At 49.1% G+C, this 18,776-nt stretch overlaps 6 protein-coding genes and 1 pseudogene across 6 annotated transcripts; 3 read left to right on the top strand and 4 right to left on the bottom strand.

Annotated features, from left to right (window-relative positions):
* Positions 1-4,188: 4,188 nt before the first annotated feature.
* On the bottom strand, positions 4,189-6,912 carry YALI1_B10288g (uncharacterized protein; the record flags this gene model as incomplete). The annotated part of the gene is made up of 6 exons (XM_068282030.1): positions 4,189-4,345; positions 4,847-5,120; positions 5,186-5,760; positions 5,847-6,152; positions 6,253-6,405; positions 6,755-6,912. 6 exons carry the CDS (start codon positions 6,910-6,912, stop codon positions 4,189-4,191), a joined length of 1,623 nt encoding a protein of 540 aa, XP_068138131.1.
* Positions 6,913-7,366: 454 nt separating this feature from the next.
* YALI1_B10263g (uncharacterized protein) lies at positions 7,367-9,711 on the top strand (the record flags this gene model as incomplete). Its single annotated transcript, XM_068282029.1, has 6 exons — positions 7,367-7,449; positions 7,560-8,125; positions 8,233-8,339; positions 8,683-8,788; positions 8,929-9,186; positions 9,410-9,711. The coding sequence occupies 6 exons, from the start codon at positions 7,367-7,369 to the stop codon at positions 9,709-9,711; spliced, it is 1,422 nt and encodes a 473-aa protein (XP_068138130.1).
* A 1,044-nt stretch (positions 9,712-10,755) lies between these two features.
* Positions 10,756-12,552, bottom strand: YALI1_B10231g (uncharacterized protein; the record flags this gene model as incomplete). Its single annotated transcript, XM_500618.3, has 1 exon — positions 10,756-12,552. The coding sequence occupies one exon, from the start codon at positions 12,550-12,552 to the stop codon at positions 10,756-10,758; it is 1,797 nt and encodes a 598-aa protein (XP_500618.3).
* A 2,322-nt stretch (positions 12,553-14,874) lies between these two features.
* On the top strand, positions 14,875-15,033 carry YALI1_B10208g (Compare to YALI0B07733g, Misc non-coding, no similarity; annotated as a pseudogene).
* A 1,323-nt stretch (positions 15,034-16,356) lies between these two features.
* On the bottom strand, positions 16,357-17,186 carry YALI1_B10185g (uncharacterized protein; the record flags this gene model as incomplete). The annotated part of the gene is made up of 2 exons (XM_068282028.1): positions 16,357-16,884; positions 17,163-17,186. 2 exons carry the CDS (start codon positions 17,184-17,186, stop codon positions 16,357-16,359), a joined length of 552 nt encoding a protein of 183 aa, XP_068138129.1.
* Positions 17,187-17,492: 306 nt separating this feature from the next.
* Positions 17,493-18,233, top strand: YALI1_B10182g (uncharacterized protein; the record flags this gene model as incomplete). The annotated part of the gene is made up of 1 exon (XM_500616.3): positions 17,493-18,233. The coding sequence occupies one exon, from the start codon at positions 17,493-17,495 to the stop codon at positions 18,231-18,233; it is 741 nt and encodes a 246-aa protein (XP_500616.3).
* Positions 18,234-18,447: 214 nt separating this feature from the next.
* On the bottom strand, positions 18,448-18,720 carry YALI1_B10170g (uncharacterized protein; the record flags this gene model as incomplete). Its single annotated transcript, XM_068282027.1, has 2 exons — positions 18,448-18,524; positions 18,570-18,720. The coding sequence occupies 2 exons, from the start codon at positions 18,718-18,720 to the stop codon at positions 18,448-18,450; spliced, it is 228 nt and encodes a 75-aa protein (XP_068138128.1).
* Positions 18,721-18,776: the final 56 nt, after the last annotated feature.

Below are 18,776 nucleotides of genomic sequence, written 5' to 3'. Positions count from 1 at the left end.
GTTGACCTTTGGACCTTTGTGAACGCTTACAGATACCATCTGGCTTTGGTGCCGTACCGATAGGAAAATACGAGCACTCGTACAAAGGTAGTAGTACGATGTTGGTCAATACAGATCCATTTGTCTATTCCGCCCTCCATAGATGGCCTACACAATCACATCAAAGTCAATACACGAATAACTCTGGTCAGTTCTGGAGTTTGTGGGCAGATGGTACAAAGGAGACGGTTGGGGGATATGAAAACCGTACATTGAGGTGACGTTATGTCAGACATGTTGATTGGACATGTTTGTTGGACAGAAGAGACGAAGAGACGAAGAGACTGCACGTACAGTACCATGGACATAACAGACTTTTCTCTTATCTAAGCGTTATCTTTGGGCCCATCTCTTGTGGGGTATTTGGGTTAATCCGCTAGTTGCCTGTGGGTGGTGGTGGCCGTTTTGTGGTGTGTTCTGGAAGGCGATGGGGGAGTTCTATGGGGTGTAGCGAGTCGTCTTGTGGAGATGGTCGACTTGTGTGGCTGTTCAGTGGTTAAAAAGGGCGGTCGTAGTCAATACTATTCACTTCAGTACTATACCATTACTCACCCGCAATAGCCTAGCAAACTATTTAGCAGCCATACACGGCACCAGATAGCAGAGATAGGAGCAAGGGCTGGCGCGCGGCTGACCAAGTGGGCTGTTAGAGGGAAGATAGTGACGCAGTGGGAGATTACGAGTGTTGAGGGGTGAGCTATCGATCTGACCACATGTTGTACAGAGCAGCTCCAAACTACTGACGACTCTAGAGCTGATAATGACGACAAGAGCTGACAATGACGACAAGAGCTGACAATGACGACTCTAGAGCTGAAAATGACGACTCTAGAGCTGAAAATGACGACTCTAGAGCAGAAAATGACGACTCTAGAGCTGAAAATGACGACTCTAGAGCTCCAAATTCTCCAGCTTAGAAGTACAACTAGTCTGGGGTTGTCTGGAACTCCCAATTTTACGTCAGAGATGTGTATCTGACTGAGGAATCAAGTGAACGAGTCCGCAGCCCGTCCATGTCCATGTTTCCAGCAGAATCTGGACTTCGTCAGTGTCCCTGGGCTTTATGTAGAGTGACTCCCATTAAAATCGTAATGTCTAATATAGCAGAGACGGTCCCCTTGTCCGCCTACTTCAACACCATGGTCCTGTTATTCCATACTCACTCGCACTCCCCGCAAACGGCGCTGTTGGCTAACAAGTCAAGTCCATCCAGTCGATGAAAACAAGAATCCACACTTCCACATGACATTCCATGACACTCTACGACATTCCACGACATTCCACGGCCTAGTGACTCTTGTACTGTTCCCTAATACTCTCTGCAACGGAATTCTACAGCTTGATGATGGCTTTTGTGACAAAAACGGCCAAATAAAACTGACAGATGATCCGAAACACTACCAATTCTATGACAAATCCACACGTGACTTATACACCTGTTCGAATGGCTTAGTCATCGACATACCCCAAATCTCAAGAATGGGTCCATCCACGTCAGTTTCGAGACGCAGACGGAATCGGACCGGGATAGCCGATTTCGAGAAAGTTGACTTCGAATATACTCACGTGAAGGGGGGCCTGTCACGTGGTTTCTGCTACGAGTAGCTCAACAACCGCGCCAGTGGGTGGGTGTTTCAGGCAAATTACAGGTGGATTTCTAGAGACTGACATGCTCAAGACACTGTTCACAGTTGTAAGATTTCACGTGAATGGACTCGAAACGAGGTCCATCTGTGTGCTACAAGACCATTGTTCTTGTTTCTGTTACTCAGGTTGATTGGAGTATCCCCAGTAAGCATGTTGAGGACGTTTGTCAGTTCGTTTATCAGGTTACTTATCATCACTTGAAGGGAGACCAAAATCCAGTCACGTGACTCTACCTAAGCGTGAATCTACCAAACATGTACTTGAAAAGATTTGATTGCTGATTATTTAACTGAAAGTGGGCTACAAGTATCACGTACCACCAGTGTACCAGTGATGCACAGTATGTAGCTGGCTTTGGAGTACTGTACCACTGAACTTCACTCATGCAACCATTGAAGAATATAAAAGAAAAAATGTACTTGAGAATTGATAAAGCAAGCTGTGTGAAGAAAACCTATGCAATTAGTTTTCCTTTTCACTTCTCCCTGGGGTAGTAATGGCGGTCGAGTCGAATGATGCTTGCAGTTAGATTTTTGTCAACATACCAACTAATGATCAAGTGCGGTACTATTGGGTAATTCAAGTACAATAGTATAGGGTAATACAAGTATTGTATAAGTTTTTTGTGTCGTTTACTACGTCATCACCGAGACTGAAGCCTTGCCCTCACTTTGCAGGTTGTCAGTGTTCCTATATATCGGAAAAGAAAAAAAAAAAAAAAAAAAAAAAAAAGTAACACCGAAAACTCTAAATCATTTCCGAGCCGCACGGCTGGGGGTGGTGTTTTGGGGGGTCTTCAAATGGAGCAAGAAGGAAGATTTTCTAGAAAAAAAAGTGAAAACCCATTGAAATGGACTGGAGAAGTAGGATCATGCCTTTTTATTTTAAATATAATCTTTTTTGACCGAATTGTGATGCTTTGATTGTACCACATACTTTGTTGAAGTTTGTTGAAATTTGAATATATTTGTGAGAAAAATACTTGACAAAAAATGATCCAGTAGCACCATGGAGGTTGGTTAAAAGTATCTCCCGCGTCTCTGGAACTTGTCCATGAAGTTATCATGACATTCACGACAGTTTTATGGACCATTGTCAGCGCTGATTTACGAGGTACTAAGGCCGCGTAGCTGAAGTGCAGGGCGGTGTAGTCAGTGAGTGGTGATGGTCACTGTCGGATCAGCTGGAGGTGATTACCACTGAATTGTCGTTATCGCTTGGGCGTGTCCGATTCAGCCTTCATTGCTATTTTACCACTTTATACACAATTCTGAAGACGCTTCTCTAAGGACATCCCTACTCCAGTATGTACAAGAACAACCCACTGAACAGCCGAGATATGTGAAGGTCACGTGAGTCTAGTACTTTTACCACAAGTAAGATACATCTCATGGACTCGTTTCGCGTGAGTGAATTACGTGACTCGAAGAAGATCATCACACGACGACCACAGTAGTGTTCGAGAGCACTTTGATGTAGATTACAAGTTTCAAGGATCCGAATTACTCTATTGCCGAAGAAATGAAGGGTGGCTAGTATGATAAAAGTTGTTTGTAGGAGTTTTAATAGCGGAATCAAAAGAGTCGATTGTGATTAGACCATTATTGGCGGAGTTAGGTTGGTGTCCTGAGGGCAGAAGGGCGTGGGGCAGAAGGGTGTCAATTTGAGAATATTGGAGGCATCTAACGACGGGAATCAGTTCATGGTATTATTTATAGATATTGTAATATCTGTTACCAGTTTGAATCATTCCAATCCTGTCATTACTGCAAAAGTTGAAGTCATTCTGAGAAGATTCGAAAGAATACAAAACAAATAAAACAAAACAAAAAACACGCAAATTTGAGACACAAGTAGTCTGGAATGTATAAGAAAGGGTTTAAAATACTTTTTCAGTTGATTCCAACTTATTGGGCACCATTTGAAACTCACTGAACTTGACTGTTTACTACGAGCGAGTACTTAAAGGAGCATGAAGATGTCAATACCAGAGCACTCAAGATAGCTTTGGACTTTGGAGAGTTGCTACTTTTCATGAACTAAACGAACATATTGTTTTGGTCAACTCTTTGAAAGTCTCTGTTGTTTCAGCCCCCAGTGGAGAAGTATTTTTCCGTATCTGTCAAAAACCCAGGTCGGGTCGTTGGTGGGACTAAACCAGGTCATGTGATTAGTTCTATAAAGTCACTTGGTCACGTGATTAGTTGTATGATATCATTTGACCACGTGACTTGTTGTGTAATATCATTAAACCACGTGACTTGCGTATTGCAGTCTACATATACTCGAGCGAATATGAAACTGGGATCGATGGACCGGAAAAGAGTATTCAGTTGGGTGGCAGGCAGATAGGTTGATCACGTGATGTGCTTGAACTCTTGACGTTGATCATATGATGAGATGTTGACGAACACTCTTGTTTTATCACGTGACTCAGGACATTACTCCACTTACTGTACTGTACTCGGACAAATATTACCTTGTACAAAAGTTCACTATTGGCTATGGAAACTGACCAGGACCAGGACCAAAATAGCCATTCTCGGGCAACTGTGGAGTTGAGACTCCCTGACCGTCCATTCCGGCGTACGACACGGAGTTGCCCCACCAATTGAGCGCGTGGTCGTTGTATTGGACCGTAAAGAATATGACGATGCCGCTGAGAGCGACTCCGGTGTCCATTCATGCCGTTGTATTTTCTCCACCAGGTCTGGAATCGGGTCAGCAAGTACTAATTGAATATGGCGGCAATGTATACCATCCCCATGAAGTAGGAGAGGTTTCTGGGGGACCTGAAGAGCATTCCCGAGCAGAAAGTCAGGGGGTTTGCTTGAGTAGCGATTCGTTGTTATTTGAGGATTTGTTTGGCATTTTGGGGGTGTTTTTTGAGCAGGTATGTCGGAATTCCAAACTGTAGAGTCCAGAAGACCACTGCCCGCCCAGCTCCGAGCAGAAACATCCATTTGAGTACCGGATATTGGTGGTTGAAGATTTGTGGGGGGCCTATGACTCCTCAGATGACCGAGGCGGAGAACAGCGAGGTCTCATTTGGACAGGAGAACTTCATGGGGTTCTCTTTTGTGCAGATATCGCGAGTGTGGTGCATCTGGAACTGAAGGACCCCCAGACAGACCAGTACGTTGACCAGAGTGGCCCCCACAGTTGGATCCCGAAGATGCTTCGAGGGGGCAGATGGGCGTAGTGGGTCTGCTTCTGGTCCTGGGCGAAGTTCATAGCCTGTTCGGCAATCGTCATCATCAGCGCCTTGGCTGTGCTGAGGGCCTGGAGCTTGCCCGGCAGAGCGTAGCCCACGAAGAGCTCGCCTAGCACGTTGAGATTCAGCATGACTCCAGACATGGAGTAGAAGATGCAAAAGAGCAGTAGAAACGCGCAGCACATGCCCAGGCACAGAAAAATGATCCACACCGGCGTGTCTGTGGGCCAGTGTTCAACCAGAGCGATTGAGAGGTCAATTATGATGAGCAGAATGGAGTAATACCCCACCAGTCTGGCACGTCGGGGTGTTTTTTCTGGATTCGACAGAACGGATCGTCCAGCCCCTCGTAGTTGGATGGATGCGGGGGTCGAAATGTGTCCCAGGTTTCTCCAATTGCGGTCCCCATTTCCCGCCAGTGGCATAGAATTGAGTAGACGAAGGCCATGGGGTAGAGGGCAAAGTTGGCGCCGTAGAGGACCAGACTGGCGGCGGAGAAGTACGGCGGAGAGTACTGTCTGTATTTTGTATCGTCAAACTGGTAGTTGGTGAGGATGAGCTTCACGTCAAATGGTCTGCCGGTGTTGTCGAACAGCGAGTTGTCGTTGATGGGGATCCATCGGGTCCATTTGGAGTTGCAGTCGTAGACGGCTAGGGTGACCAGCCCGGAGAGAAACATTCCCAGATACTGGTTAAGCGCGGAGTGGAACGAGATCAAAATCGGCTCGATAATGCCAGTGATCACGTTCCAGTCAAATGTCGGCACCGGGTTGAATCCCATTCCAGAGATTGAGCCCGTGACTAGGCCAAATGGGCGTTTTGGGGGGCTACCCACGTGAGCCAATTCCACGTCGAGGTCGCTGTCCACAGGTAATTGGGAATCGAAAAGTAGACAAAAGAGGCTAGGAAAACGACGAAATAGAAATTTTATCTCGAAATGGTCCACCCGTTGATGTTTTCGCCCTTTCTGCCAGGAGCTAGAAGCACCTTGTTGACGGCAAGAGTAGGGAGAACAGTGGGCCACATGGCAGTCACAGGATACGCTCCGACGCGCCGAAGCAGTCCCGAGAAGCCAAATCCCATGAATTGGGTCACCAGAATCACCAGAAACCCGTATCCAAAGCCCCCAGCCCACCTCTGGTTGTAAAACATGGGCATGTACTGGACGAGGATGTTTTGGGCCACGTAGGGCGTTCCGCCGGCGCAATTGAGCATGATGGTGGCCAGCAGTTGTTCTTGGTCGACCATTCGCCTGGATTCAACGTGTATCTGTGTCCTCGAAAGCTGAATCCCCAATCCGGCAGACAGTACTGTACTAGACGTCCTGAGGAGTACATGAGCAGTTGGCACACTGGGGCTCCCAGAACGATGGCAGCTCGAAGAACTGGGTCACAAACGCCCCCAGACCGACCCATATCGTGCCCAGGACCCACACTCGCCACGTTAGACACAATTTGGTGTCGTCGTCATAGGGGTCTGTCACCGCTCGAACATCGGGGTAGGGGCTCCACCAGTGGAAGATTGTTGCCCCATATCGGAGTAGGAGTGAGTTTTGGTGGGTGGGGTCAAGATTCGGGCCACCAGTCGGGTTAAGGGAGCTTTTTGTGTCTCACAAGTCTGGGGGTGCGATATCCGAGGTGGTAGATGCGTTATCGGAGGTATATGCATAATCTGATGTGGTACATGCATTATCGGGGGTGGGAGATGCATTATCAGAGAGGGTAGATGCATTATCGGATGCCCCATAACAGCCCGACAAAACCTTCAAAACTTCGCCGTCTGAGTCCTTGAAAAGAATCTCCGGATCGAGCCCACTGGCGTCAGAGATCTCGACAAAGTCATCGTCAGTGTCACTTGCCGTCGTGTGTGCGGTCTAGTTGGGCATCGAGATGGGCATCAAGTTGGGCATCAATTTTGAGGTCATTTTTGGGGCCATTAGGGGCATTTTTGGGGTCATTAGGGTCATTTTTGGGGTCAACTTCAACACTATCTGACTCTGAAGTTGTGGACATGTTGATGGTAGCGAGAATACTGCTCATCTCCCTCTCTTTATCTCCGTTTCTGGTTCATTTCGACGACCAACTACAACCACCATTTGTCGATACTGCAAACTCTCATGGACAATTGAGTCGACCCGAGAGTGTAACCTACTTGTGGACGACTCATTGGGGTCAATATCACCTCGAGAAAGGGTCCAAGGTTTTGTGAGAGTGCCCCTTGAGCTCGGCGGAATACCAGCCATATACGTGTTATCCTAGTAACCTTCTTATATATACATTATGTCGACTGATGAACTTGATCCAAACATATACTCACCGTGTACTCCGCACACTCTTACATGGTGACATGTAAGCCCTTTTGACTAACGCTAACCCCCTCGAGACCACTCGCGCCGTACGCGACGCTCGCCAGCTTCCGTATCTCCCCCCTGTCTCTACTGCCACCCACTCTCAACCCTCTTCAACTATGGATGACGTGGAACGTTTCAATGCGTTTCATACGGCTGTACCCGAGCGTGACTCGACCGTGACCCTCACTGATGTCATTCCGTCAGTTCAATGTGAGCACCGGCGTGGTTTCCGCTCCTGCCGTCACCCCTGTTGTTCCACCGACCGTCCCACCGACTATCACGAAGGCCCTCAACAAGACCCTACTCGAGGACCCTCCCCTCCAAGCCCGACGCCGTACTCATGCCCGCTAGCGTGTTTTTCGGTCGGTTCAAGCACCTGGCTACCCGCGAACTTGGTAATGAGGACGAAACCAATCAGGCCCGCTACTCCGTCTCTACACTCTGTAAGCTGGTCCCACCTGTCATGCGTCCCGCCCTGGGTAGCCTGCGCCCCAACTCCTGGAACGAGTTGCGCACCGAGTTCTATAATCTTGCTCGTGCCCTCCTCTTTGTTCACGTGGATCACGAGGAGATTTCCCGTTACTTCTTCTCGTGGAGCCCTCCCCCCTATGATTCAGCTAACCTCAAGGACGTGTATCGAATCCTGCTTCTCGACATCGAGTCGGCTGCAGGCCCCGTCTACGAGTCAAGCTTCCGTGTCGCCCTCGCCCGTATCCATCGGACCTTCCCCAATCTGTCGTTAACCTCCTCGGCCCTGTACACTCTCGATGCTCCAATCCGTGACACCTTCGCCCTGGCTGACACTGGTGCTGCGGCCCCTGTCGCTGATCTGTCGTTTCTTGTCCCCGCGCCCGTCACCTCTAATGTCCACCATCGTCACCTTTTTTAATGAGAGGCTCCTGTCGGGCTCTTATGATGTCGAGCGGCCCAAGAAAACCTCTTCGGGGAAGTTCCAGTAACAACAATGCTGGCAATACCGCAGCGAAAAAGTCTGGTAAGGACAAGCCCCCGCTTAAAGGTGCTGACGCACATATTTTAACAGATAACCAGAGTGCTTCCGCCTCTGGCAACTACCTCGGTGCCCTCGTAGTCGACCCTCGTAGTCGACCCTCGTAGTCGACCCTCTTCCCGCTCCACTACTTTCCATTCGTTTAAATGGTCTCTCCCATCTTATGAAGACACGCTCCGAAACCATTGGTACTGCAGATCAGTCCGGCTCTCTCACAGTTGTCGGCTCTGTCGGCCTCTCGGTCACTGTCGGTCGCCAGGTCCTTCAGGACTGGGAATTTAATGTGGTCCGCGAGTCCACGAATCATGTGTTTCTCGGAATTGAGGCTACCACCAGTAAGGGCATTTGTATCGCCCTCTTGTCTACTGATATCCATGTCGTGGATATTCAGGAAGGTCCGGTGCGCCCCCTAGCGCCGAACAGGACGTCCAGAACCTACTCAATGAGTTCTCTGACGTTTTCATGCTTGGCGGACGCAAGTACCCTAAGCCCGTGAAGCAGCCCCCCTTTGATCTTGTGCCACTCGATGGTGCAGAGCACTTGAAAAAGGTTCGTGGTTACCATTTAGAAGGCGTGGCCCGGCGACGGAGAAGGCTCTTGTCGACTCTCTTGTTGAGGACGGTCTCCTTGAGCCTACTACCATCATTGAGACTTCCCGAGCCTTCTCAGCGACCAAACCGCTGGACCCTACTGGGCGGCGCCTACTGGTGGTCTACCACCCCATTACCACTCACTTTTCCAACCACGCCTGGAACTGCATGCCCCAGGGCATCGCCCAGGCCCCTGCTCACCTCCAGAAATGCATGGACTCTGTTCTTGAAGAGTATCTTGATGAATTCGTCATGGTCTATCTCGATGACATCATCGTATACTCCAATACTTGGGAAGAACACATGGACCATATTCGTCGTGTCCTGTCCAAGCTACGTGAGTACGGCCTCCAGGCAAAAGGTCCAAGGCCAACGTTGCCCGTGAGGAGCCTCGTATTCTGAGATTCCATAAAACCCCTCGCGGTATCGAGTTCGACCCCTCCTGGGTCGAAACGTACCCACACCCAAGTGTGATTCCGACTGTCGTCGGTTCCTTGGCCTCACCAACTATCTTAGTGCCCATATTCCCAATTATGCGGCCACTTGTGCTTCCATCAAAGAACATACCAAGAAGGACGTGCCCTTTGTCTGTTCCGACGCCTGCGAGAAAGCTTTCCGCGCTCTCAAGGACGCTATCAAGGCTAATCTGTCTCTGGCGGCCTTTGACCCTGATCTCGAGACCATCCTCTACATTGATGCCTCCTTCGAAGGTCTCGGCGCTGCTCTCATTCAGATTCAGCGGGATAGCTCCGAGCGGACCCGTGAACTGAAAGGCGCACACCCTTACCGTTTCGTCAACAGAGTTGAACTGCTCCTAATGAACATTCTGTCCAATCTCAGTCTCTGTCAGATGGTTAGATGATTGAACTTGCTCTACTGTAACCACCCAGGTGCTACCCCGGTCACCAAACTAATCCTTAGTTGATTCTGTCATACTTGTCGTTAGTGCTTTCTTCGTCCCCGACCCTAACTATACCTCCGACATCAGCGGCTGGATGCCTCGTCTTGGATGACTCTCGGCAAACCTGAATGTCCGTATCCGTGTCGATCGTCACTGGACCACGAGTCATTTGAATCATTTGAGTCATTTGAAGACGCTACTGGTGGGCGGACTGAGACATTGGACCAAATACGAGCCTGGACAAAAAGTTCCACGGAGAAAGGAGACAACGGTATAACCAGCTGCAAGAAAACTTACCGAACATCAACTCCAAACATCGCCGGATGGAGTCAATCGACTCAATTGAGTCATCCAAACCCTCCTAAAACAAGAAACCAAAAAAAGCAACTTCTCACGGCGCTCCAGATAACCTCCAAACCATCTCCAACCACTCCCTGTCGCAACCTTGCCCAACCCCAAGGAGCTAACTCCTGATCAGCAAGACCTTGTAAAATCGACACAAAGTTGACTTGGCAGTGGTATAAAGTCTGTGTGGACTTTTTAATTGAGGTCACGTGATGCCTATGATGCTCCCCTGGCCTCCAGACAGTTATTTCTATGTGATTTCATTGTCCAGCTCCTCTGTTATGCCCTATCAACTATTATCTCTCTTTTTACTTCTCATTTTACTTGAACTTTACTTGAAAATGGCGGATACTCAACCAAAAATCCATCTATCTTTGATGGCACCAAAAGGATCTCTCAGATCTCCCGAATCCATAAAGTCACGTGATATTCCCACACACGTGACACTGATATCAAACTGTTCTCTTCAGTATAGTACCACTACGATAGCATATTTTAGATACGCTGAACGACTCACTCATCACTCGGTTCAATCAAAACTTTTATCTATATCTATGTAATTCTGGCCAGCAGAAGTAGGTCATGAGGTTGTGAGCCTGAGGTTATATACCACAAGCGTCACTCAATACATGGCTAGTGTCCAACTCAACCACTCGTAGGTTACAGCTTCGCCACCTTGGCCAACCCCCACACCCTATCATCTCTCCGCTGTCTCAACAATCTTCGCAAAATCTTGCCACTGGCATTCTTGGGCACAGTATCAATGACCACAATGCCGCCATACAGCCGCTTGTAACTCGGCACCTGCTGGTCCATCCAGTGCTTTATGGTGGTGGGATCACATGCGTCGCCCGGTTGAAGCACTACAAACGCCCGCGCAGACTCTGTGCCATTATCGTCGTTGTGAACGCCAACCACAGCCACATCGTTCACCGAAGGATGGTTCAGAAGAAGAGCCTCGAGCTCAGCCGGAGCCACCTGTCGAGACATGGACTTGATGAGCTCCTTGGTTCGATCCACAACCATGACACGGCCAAAGGTGTCAATGACAGCCACGTCTCCAGTCCGCAGCCACCGGTCCTGGAAGTGCTGCAGACCGTACGTCTCGGTGCTGGGCTCCAGCGACTCACGTGACGACTCGGGGTTCTTGTGGTATCCGTCCATGATCTGGGGACCTCGAATCCATAGTTCTCCGGAGGGAATCTTTTCGCCCCGCTTCACAGCGGCGCCAATACCTCGGGTGTCGGTCACGTGGACCGCGGGCTGATCATTTCCTTCTTCGTCCACGATTCGGGCCTCAGTGTTGGGCATGAGACAGCCCACGGTCATGACATCAATGTGGTCAGACAGGGGGTCGAGCATGCCGACGATCGGGGACGACTCGGTCAAGCCATAGGCCTGGTGAATGACCAGCTTGTCTCCGTTGGGCAGAATGCCTTCCTTGTTGCCTGTAAGACGAACAGAGACCTGATCCACGACATTTCCACCCAGAGGAGCGGCTCCAGACACAATGCACCGCACATGGGCTCTAATAGAGTCCAGGTACTCGTCAACCATGGGGTTTTTGGCGAGCTGGACGATGACGGGCGGCACCAGAATCCACAGGCTCACCTTGTATGTTTTTTGCGCCTCCAGCAGATCTCTCAAGTTGAATTGCTTGTGATGGATCACCACCGAGCCGTTGTAGGGAAGCACCGACAGAAACATGGTGAGGCCGTAGATGTGGGTGGTGGGGATGACGGCGCTGGCGACCACGTTCTGGGCGAGGTTGGGGGCGGCGGCGGAGACCTGGAGACAGTTGGAGGTGACGTTGAAGTGGGTCAGACGGACCGCCTTGGGCAGTCCGCCGGACGTGCCTGAAGACATTCCCAGGTAGGCGATTTTGGCCCGCGCCTGGTCCCGGGACAGGGACACGTGCGGGGCTGAGTCAATGTCGTTTTGCGCAACGGTGGGCGCATTGTTGATGAGGTCTTCCATGACCACGACCCTCACGTCTCTGCCCGATAGCTGGACCGCCTCGCGGGCAATTTCGCTTTTTTCGGCCGCAGCCACCACCACGACCGCGTCGGTGGTGACAATCTGGTGGCATATGTCCTTCACGTCGTACGAGGTGCTGGCGGGCGAAATGGTGGCGCCCAGATCGTGAAGAGCCAGGTGGTAGGGCAACGAGCTGTAAGTGTTGGGCGTGTAGAAGATGACCACGTCGCCGAGAGAGGGGTCGTTGTGGAACGGGGCCAGAGCGCCGGGCTTACCGATGCCGTACTTGTGGTACAGCTGGGCCCGGAGCCGCGCACTCAGCTGCCACACCTGTTTCCACGTCAGCTGCTGCTTGGTGTCAAAGTCGAACACCACCGGTTTGGAGTCGTTGTGGGCGTGTGGCGACGTTCGCATCAGATCCGGCCACGAGCCGTAGAACAGTTGCACGTCCGGCACCGGCGATTTGTGAATGATTGACATGGTGTGCGGGGGAGGGAGAGAGAGAGAGAGAGAGAGTGAGTGAAAGTGAGATGTTTACTGTGTGTCTACTACACTATATTGGGACCATCAAATTATATATAGATATAAACGATACTCCCCTTTTTTTTGGCTATCTCCATCCCTTCAATTCACACTCTAGCACGTCATGGACGGTGCATATGGCGTGCAGAACCGAGTCAGCCACCAGCTTGCCGACAATGGGCGTCTTGGTGGTTTTTGCACGTCGGGGGGGGACGTTTGTAATTCTTGGCTGTTTTTTTTTTCCCCGCAAAAAACATGAACCCCCCTCCATGTTTCGCCACTTTTTAGCGTATTTTCGCTGCTCGTACCCCCGGAAAATGATTTAAACTACCCTCCACTAATTACTTAGGGACGACGGTTGAACTGTATTTTGAGTTGCTGAAAAAAGGTTCTTCAACTTGCACATGTCTGGCAACTATCGGCCAGTTATCGGTGCTAAAACGGCCCAGAAACACATTGCAAACGTGTAATCGGGATCTCCAGCCGATTCCGAGTCGTCTGGTCCAAAAATGAAACCCACAGCTCGTCGGCACCAAAAGTTGTACTTCAAGTAAAACGTAGATCTGAGTAAGATGAAGAGTGAGAGTGAAGAGTGAGTGAGAGATCGACGGAGTGAGGTTTGAAAGACTGACGGATTTTCAACGGTTCCCAAGATTCGACGGTTCCCAGGATTTGACGGTTACTAAGCACCTATCGACGGTTCCAAGGTTTTTTTTCTTCTTGTTTTTGTTCTTTGTTTTTCCTTTTTTTTTTTTTTTTGCGCCAACCAGTCACTGTAGCTTAGCTAAATAGACTTTGCTTATCGCAGCTTACCCCGGTTTTCAGTCAGCAAAAAAAAAACAAAAAAAAACAGTGACTCACATAATCTCATCTCACGTGAAAATAAGCCACACGGAAGAGGCGGAACAAGAGGAACTTGGGGGGTTCAAGAGCAAGCAGGTCACGTGAAAAAAACTACAACCGGCGAATTGGAAGGGAAGGGAATCACGTCTACATGTTGTGACAGATGTTCATGAAAGTGTATTTTTTTATATTTTATTTGTATTTTTATATTTTATTTGTATTTTTTATATTTTTTTTGTAATTTTTTTAATTTTTTTTATATATTTTTCACCATTTTACAACGGTTATAAAAACCCCTTGCACAATTCAGTGGGTTTTTCTTCCTCGGATATGCCAATGAACAGAAAATGTCACCAAATTCCAGATTGGAAAATTCTCTTAGTCAGCGTTAGTCAGCGTTATTCTTTGTCCTCTTTCATTCCAGATATATACCTACAAGCAGTAAGCCCGGTTCGCGTCATCTTGCTCTTGTCGCGGTCGTGGATCGATTATTAGTAAAGTGACCGAGAAGTAAATTAATCAATCATATCCAAACTCGAGCTTGGTTCAGTGTTCGTCAGGGTGTCGTTAAAGCGGGTAAATAAGTATCATGAGTAGTTGCGTGGGGGGTTGTCGTCGGAGTATGGGTGTTGGTGTCGAAGTATGGGTGTTGGTGTCGATGGGTGATAGACCCGCCCGATTGATACTGCTGGTACAAGTACAAGGATCTTCGCAACCTGCTGCGACGACTGTTCATGAGTCCAGTATGACTATTGATGATCAAGAAGACATGACCAAGAAAACTTATATCACGGATAACTCCAGTATATTTGAGTGATACAGTGAAGGTCGAGCTTGACGGTGAGACTGAACCGATATAGTCATTTTTCAGCGCCTACAATCGATATTGCCATTCTATATACACCCTCCTACTTGGCGCATAATCGTGCCTCGCGTATGCATCCTCCTGCACTACATCATATCGGGGATATGTTTCGAACCAGTGGCTGTCTACACTACAGTTAGCAGTGTTCCGACGCTTGTCTCGGGGTCGTCTCATCAGGACAGCTAGGGGGCAAGTTCAGGTCGGGGTTGGTGTTTATAGAGAGCTCTGTATGAGGATTTACAGGAGACCTGCTGCATACCAGCGCTGTCTGGGCATTAGAAATCACCTCTCTCGCCCAGAGTGGACCCGCATTTGCTGTCACAACCACCAACGCCGTCGTCATTTAGAAGGAGCTTGGTTACAGGTAGCGACGACAAAGGGGGTTGAGTAGAAAAAGTCCAGAGAGATGCGACCAACGACTTCTGAAAAGTACATGCCGAGCCTAGGAGGTAGTGTAGTTGCCTGGTAAAACTCAGATATGAGACCTTTGTGGCCTCGAAGCTCGATGATCCGACGGTAATCAACCAGGAGGACTGGAGCAGTGGAGCAATTTGGTACAAAATGACCCGACGATGCCCCAGACATCAACACAGCTATTGCAACTGCAACAGGCGCTGGAGGAGTTTGAATTCGGCATGCCACATGTCGGAGACGGAGGACTTGCAACAGACGGTATTGCGGCAGAAAGTGCACCTCAAGACACTGGAACGGAATGCCCAGATGCGTTCTAGCGTCGTCGCAGAGTCTCGGTACTAAGCTACGAACGGAGTTAACGGAGCATAACGAGGCGACGACGAGAAATCTGGGAGCTGAAAACGCCCAGTTGCGGGCTGAGAACGAAAAACTCAACATTCAAATATTAAAATGAAATCCAGGTGGGACTCTCTTGTTCTGAATGCCTTGAACAAGCGTAAGAAGTAGGAAGAGGGTAGAGGACGATGATGGGGGATGGACTCTGCTACAGTATCTGTACAACTATATTAATGATATTTATATATTCAAAACTACGGTCCGGGTACCGACTGTTGGAATCATTTGCAGGACTCTTACGTCTTGCCAACATTGGCCATCACTTACCATCATCCTTGATAAATCCTTTACTCGACAAGATTAGGAGATGGTTAATACTTGATAGTACAGATGACTGAGTTCTGTCTGTAATCAGGTGTCTCTCCACATGGAGGAGGTCCGTACATTCGTACATACTGAATAGTACATATTGTTTTTTCTTACTGTGCTTTGACTAAAAATGTCTAAACTAATTAGTTTAGTAGAGTTCAAGTAAACCCAACCAACCAAACAAACGTCCAGACACATCTTCCACAGTTATATATCGGAGTATCTCCAGTCATCAAAGTCTCCGCCAACCTACTATCACAGCTCTGGAGCTCAAAAACAGGCTCATGGCTCGACCTAGTCCAAGGTATGGTTAGCCATCTGATGATTGAGAGTATTACTCGTCAATCTGATAGTTAAGAGACTCGTATTAGCATACCTGGTAGCTACAGTACATTCTCGTACCGCTAATGTCTCATTCGCAATCCATTAGTACTCAAAGTCACGACTAGTGGCTGCCTACACCCCGGAGTGTTTCGACCTAGTCGCATTTCGTCTCTTCAGGACAGCCAATTCGTTCTTGTTTCAACTCGTTTGTTTCAACTCGTTTGTTCCAACTCGAGCGCCAACTCGTTCGCTCCAACTCGAGCGCCGACTCGTTTGTTCCAACTCGAGCGCCAACTCGTTCGCTCCAACTCATTTTCTCCAACTCATTCACTCCAACTCGCTTGTTCCAACTCGTAGTCACGTTAGGTAGAGATACTGCGGCTGCTGACACAGCCCGTAGTAAAGAAAAGCGCTGTACAGAGACTGCGATAGCCGAGGACTCGCAGAGCTCTGTGCAGGGACCTCGAGGGAGAAAAGAACATGACTATCCGATCCACCCCTAGAGGTGGCGAGACGAGTGGATGTGGCCCCGTTTAAGTACACTTGATTAGCGTCATTGTTAGTGTTAGTGTGATAGTTTGCGGCAATTGAGTTGAATGTATTGTTTGAGATCAAGCCGGAAAGCCAGTAAAATCGTTCTCATCACTGGTAGAAGGCTTCTCCATGTCAAGATACTCCTCATTTTCTGAGTCATGGTCAACAGAGAAAATAGGTACCGGATCAGCGGCTTGAGAAGCTCTGTCTCGTGGCTCTTTCCTGCGTGGCTCTTTCCAGCAGAAACAGAAGGTTCGTGGAATATGTCGGGCGACGAGTTTCGGTGACACGGGTCGGCAACGGAATCTGGGACCCTCTGCACCGGGCAGCTGGGTCCCGTGGCCAATGGTAAAGGAAGAGTTGCCCTTGTACTCAACTCCACCAAGTGTCAGCAGATGGACACAAACCACCACGAGATGATCGACGAAATCCAGACGTGGTTCGACTCCAAGTCCGTCTCGTCTTTGGGAACCTGTTAACCCCCATGTGTTTGTATTGTGAGGCTCGTCTTGTTGAGACTGAGAAGTAGGCGTGGGGACGAGACAAGATGGCTCCTCAAGTGATGTGATGTTCACTTGGATGCTGTTAACGGCAGCACTCAAGGACTGGGGCTCAGATAGACGGATTCCGACCTTGTCATGCTACCTGAAGGTCAGATGGGGGAGCCAGGAGACGACAAGGGGGACGCAGAAGACGACAAGGGGGACGCAGAAGACGAGTCCGGAGCGGGGTTTTTTTCGCACCAAATGCACCTGGATTCATCAGATGGGCGATAATCCAAGTTTACATATGGCGATTATTTGTATGAGTGCAACCGGAAGGTGTGAGTGCAACTGGAGGGGTTTGGATGTTGACTACAACTACAGTTCAAGTACCTGTCAACTAATTTGTCAACTGAAATAATCATCTTATGGAGACAAAATCAGTTTCAACAATAATCCAAGTAAAATCCCAGTAAAAGAACATCTCTTAACTAAAACACCAAATTTTCAACAGGGGATTCCTCCTCTCCCTCCCTACACTGATCCAGACTGCCACTCTTCAGTCCTCCACGGCGAATTCCTACCCAGCCTGGAATCGAACCCCCAATACCAACCTTAACCTTGATAACATGTTTACTCTGTCCGTATCGGGTAATACCCAATCTGATTTAATTAAATCACTACAGCTCCGTTCCACACTTCTCAATCATTTCTGACACTTCCACAACCCCATGGCAACCCCGTCGCGACCATATTACCCACAATTGGGGCGCCATGCGACGCTCGGAACGCCCCATAGACTCGAACCGAAGGGCCTGGGCTCTCCACAACGACAATCTCCCTCCAGATCAGCCACCAGAGTAGTCCAACCACCCCCAGCGACTCCAAGAGCGGCCATCAGTGTCAACAGACTGGGAAGCAACCGCCGAACACGTGGTGCAGCGGGATTCACGCCCTCAACCAGCACCAGCGCCCAAAGAGTCAACAGTCAGATGAACACACTGCATGAGATCATGGCCAGAGACGGCGGAAGAACAGCCTACAGTACACGTGACACCACACGCGACTCGGCCCTGTCACGTGACCCGTCCACAGCCTCGACGTTGACGTGTCGTGACGCCCCCTCCAGCGCCTTCAAGTTCCGCTCGGGGATGCCGCTGGATATGCCCATGGGAGGATACAGGGACGGAGGGGGGTACGAGGAGGACGATACGATTACTAAGCGACGGAGGGTGACGAGTCACGTTGGAAGTGGCGCTGCCAAGGCCAAGAATGTCACGTGGGAGGAAGATTCTCGTGAGGATGGGCCTTCTCACATGATTCAACAGTTGCTGTTACAGAATCAGCGTATGGAAGAAAAGTTGAGTCAGTTTGAGCGACTTGAAGAAAAGTTGGACAGAATGGACCGAGTTGAAAGTCGTCTTCTAAGGATCGAGAGCAAGATGGACGAGATTCTGAGGCTTTGCAGATAGCCAGAACCCAAGTGGACTGAGAGCATTGGATACCTCACATGGCAGGTCTGTGTAATGAGAAGAATGTATTTATTATGACTAGAGAAGTGGGTTGTGTGTTGTTATAGGTGATTCGGCCGCGTGTGGCCATCACGTGACTTATCATGTGACATTGCTCAATTAGATGAGCACTCCGAAATAGGTTATGGCTAATATCGGGCTAATACTCATATGATCATATCTCTATTTTATGAGTAATTGAAGACTTTTGATGGTCTCGCGCTTCCGTTTGAGATAGATGGCGACTAAACACTCTAGGGAATTATGAGCACGGCTATTGAAGTTTCTCGGTCAGACCAGTTTCTCGATCAGATAGCTGTAGGACTGTTATCGATAGCATCATTGAGATTCTGCGTTCATGTTTGTTTGGTGCCACTGGAGGAACACAACATTTGCAAGAGAAGAGCTGTGAGGAGTGGGTTAGATGGCTGTACTGGGCACATTCCATCGCTCTCTCTCTCTCTCTCTCTCTCTCTCTCTCTCTCTCTCGGCTCTACCCGTCCG

This window comes from Yarrowia lipolytica, chromosome 1B (genome assembly GCF_001761485.1).
Source record: "Yarrowia lipolytica chromosome 1B, complete sequence".
Taxonomy (NCBI): Eukaryota; Fungi; Ascomycota; class Dipodascomycetes; order Dipodascales; genus Yarrowia; species Yarrowia lipolytica.
Note: the sequence above shows the minus strand (reverse complement) of the source record. Positions and strands in the feature narration are given on the sequence as shown.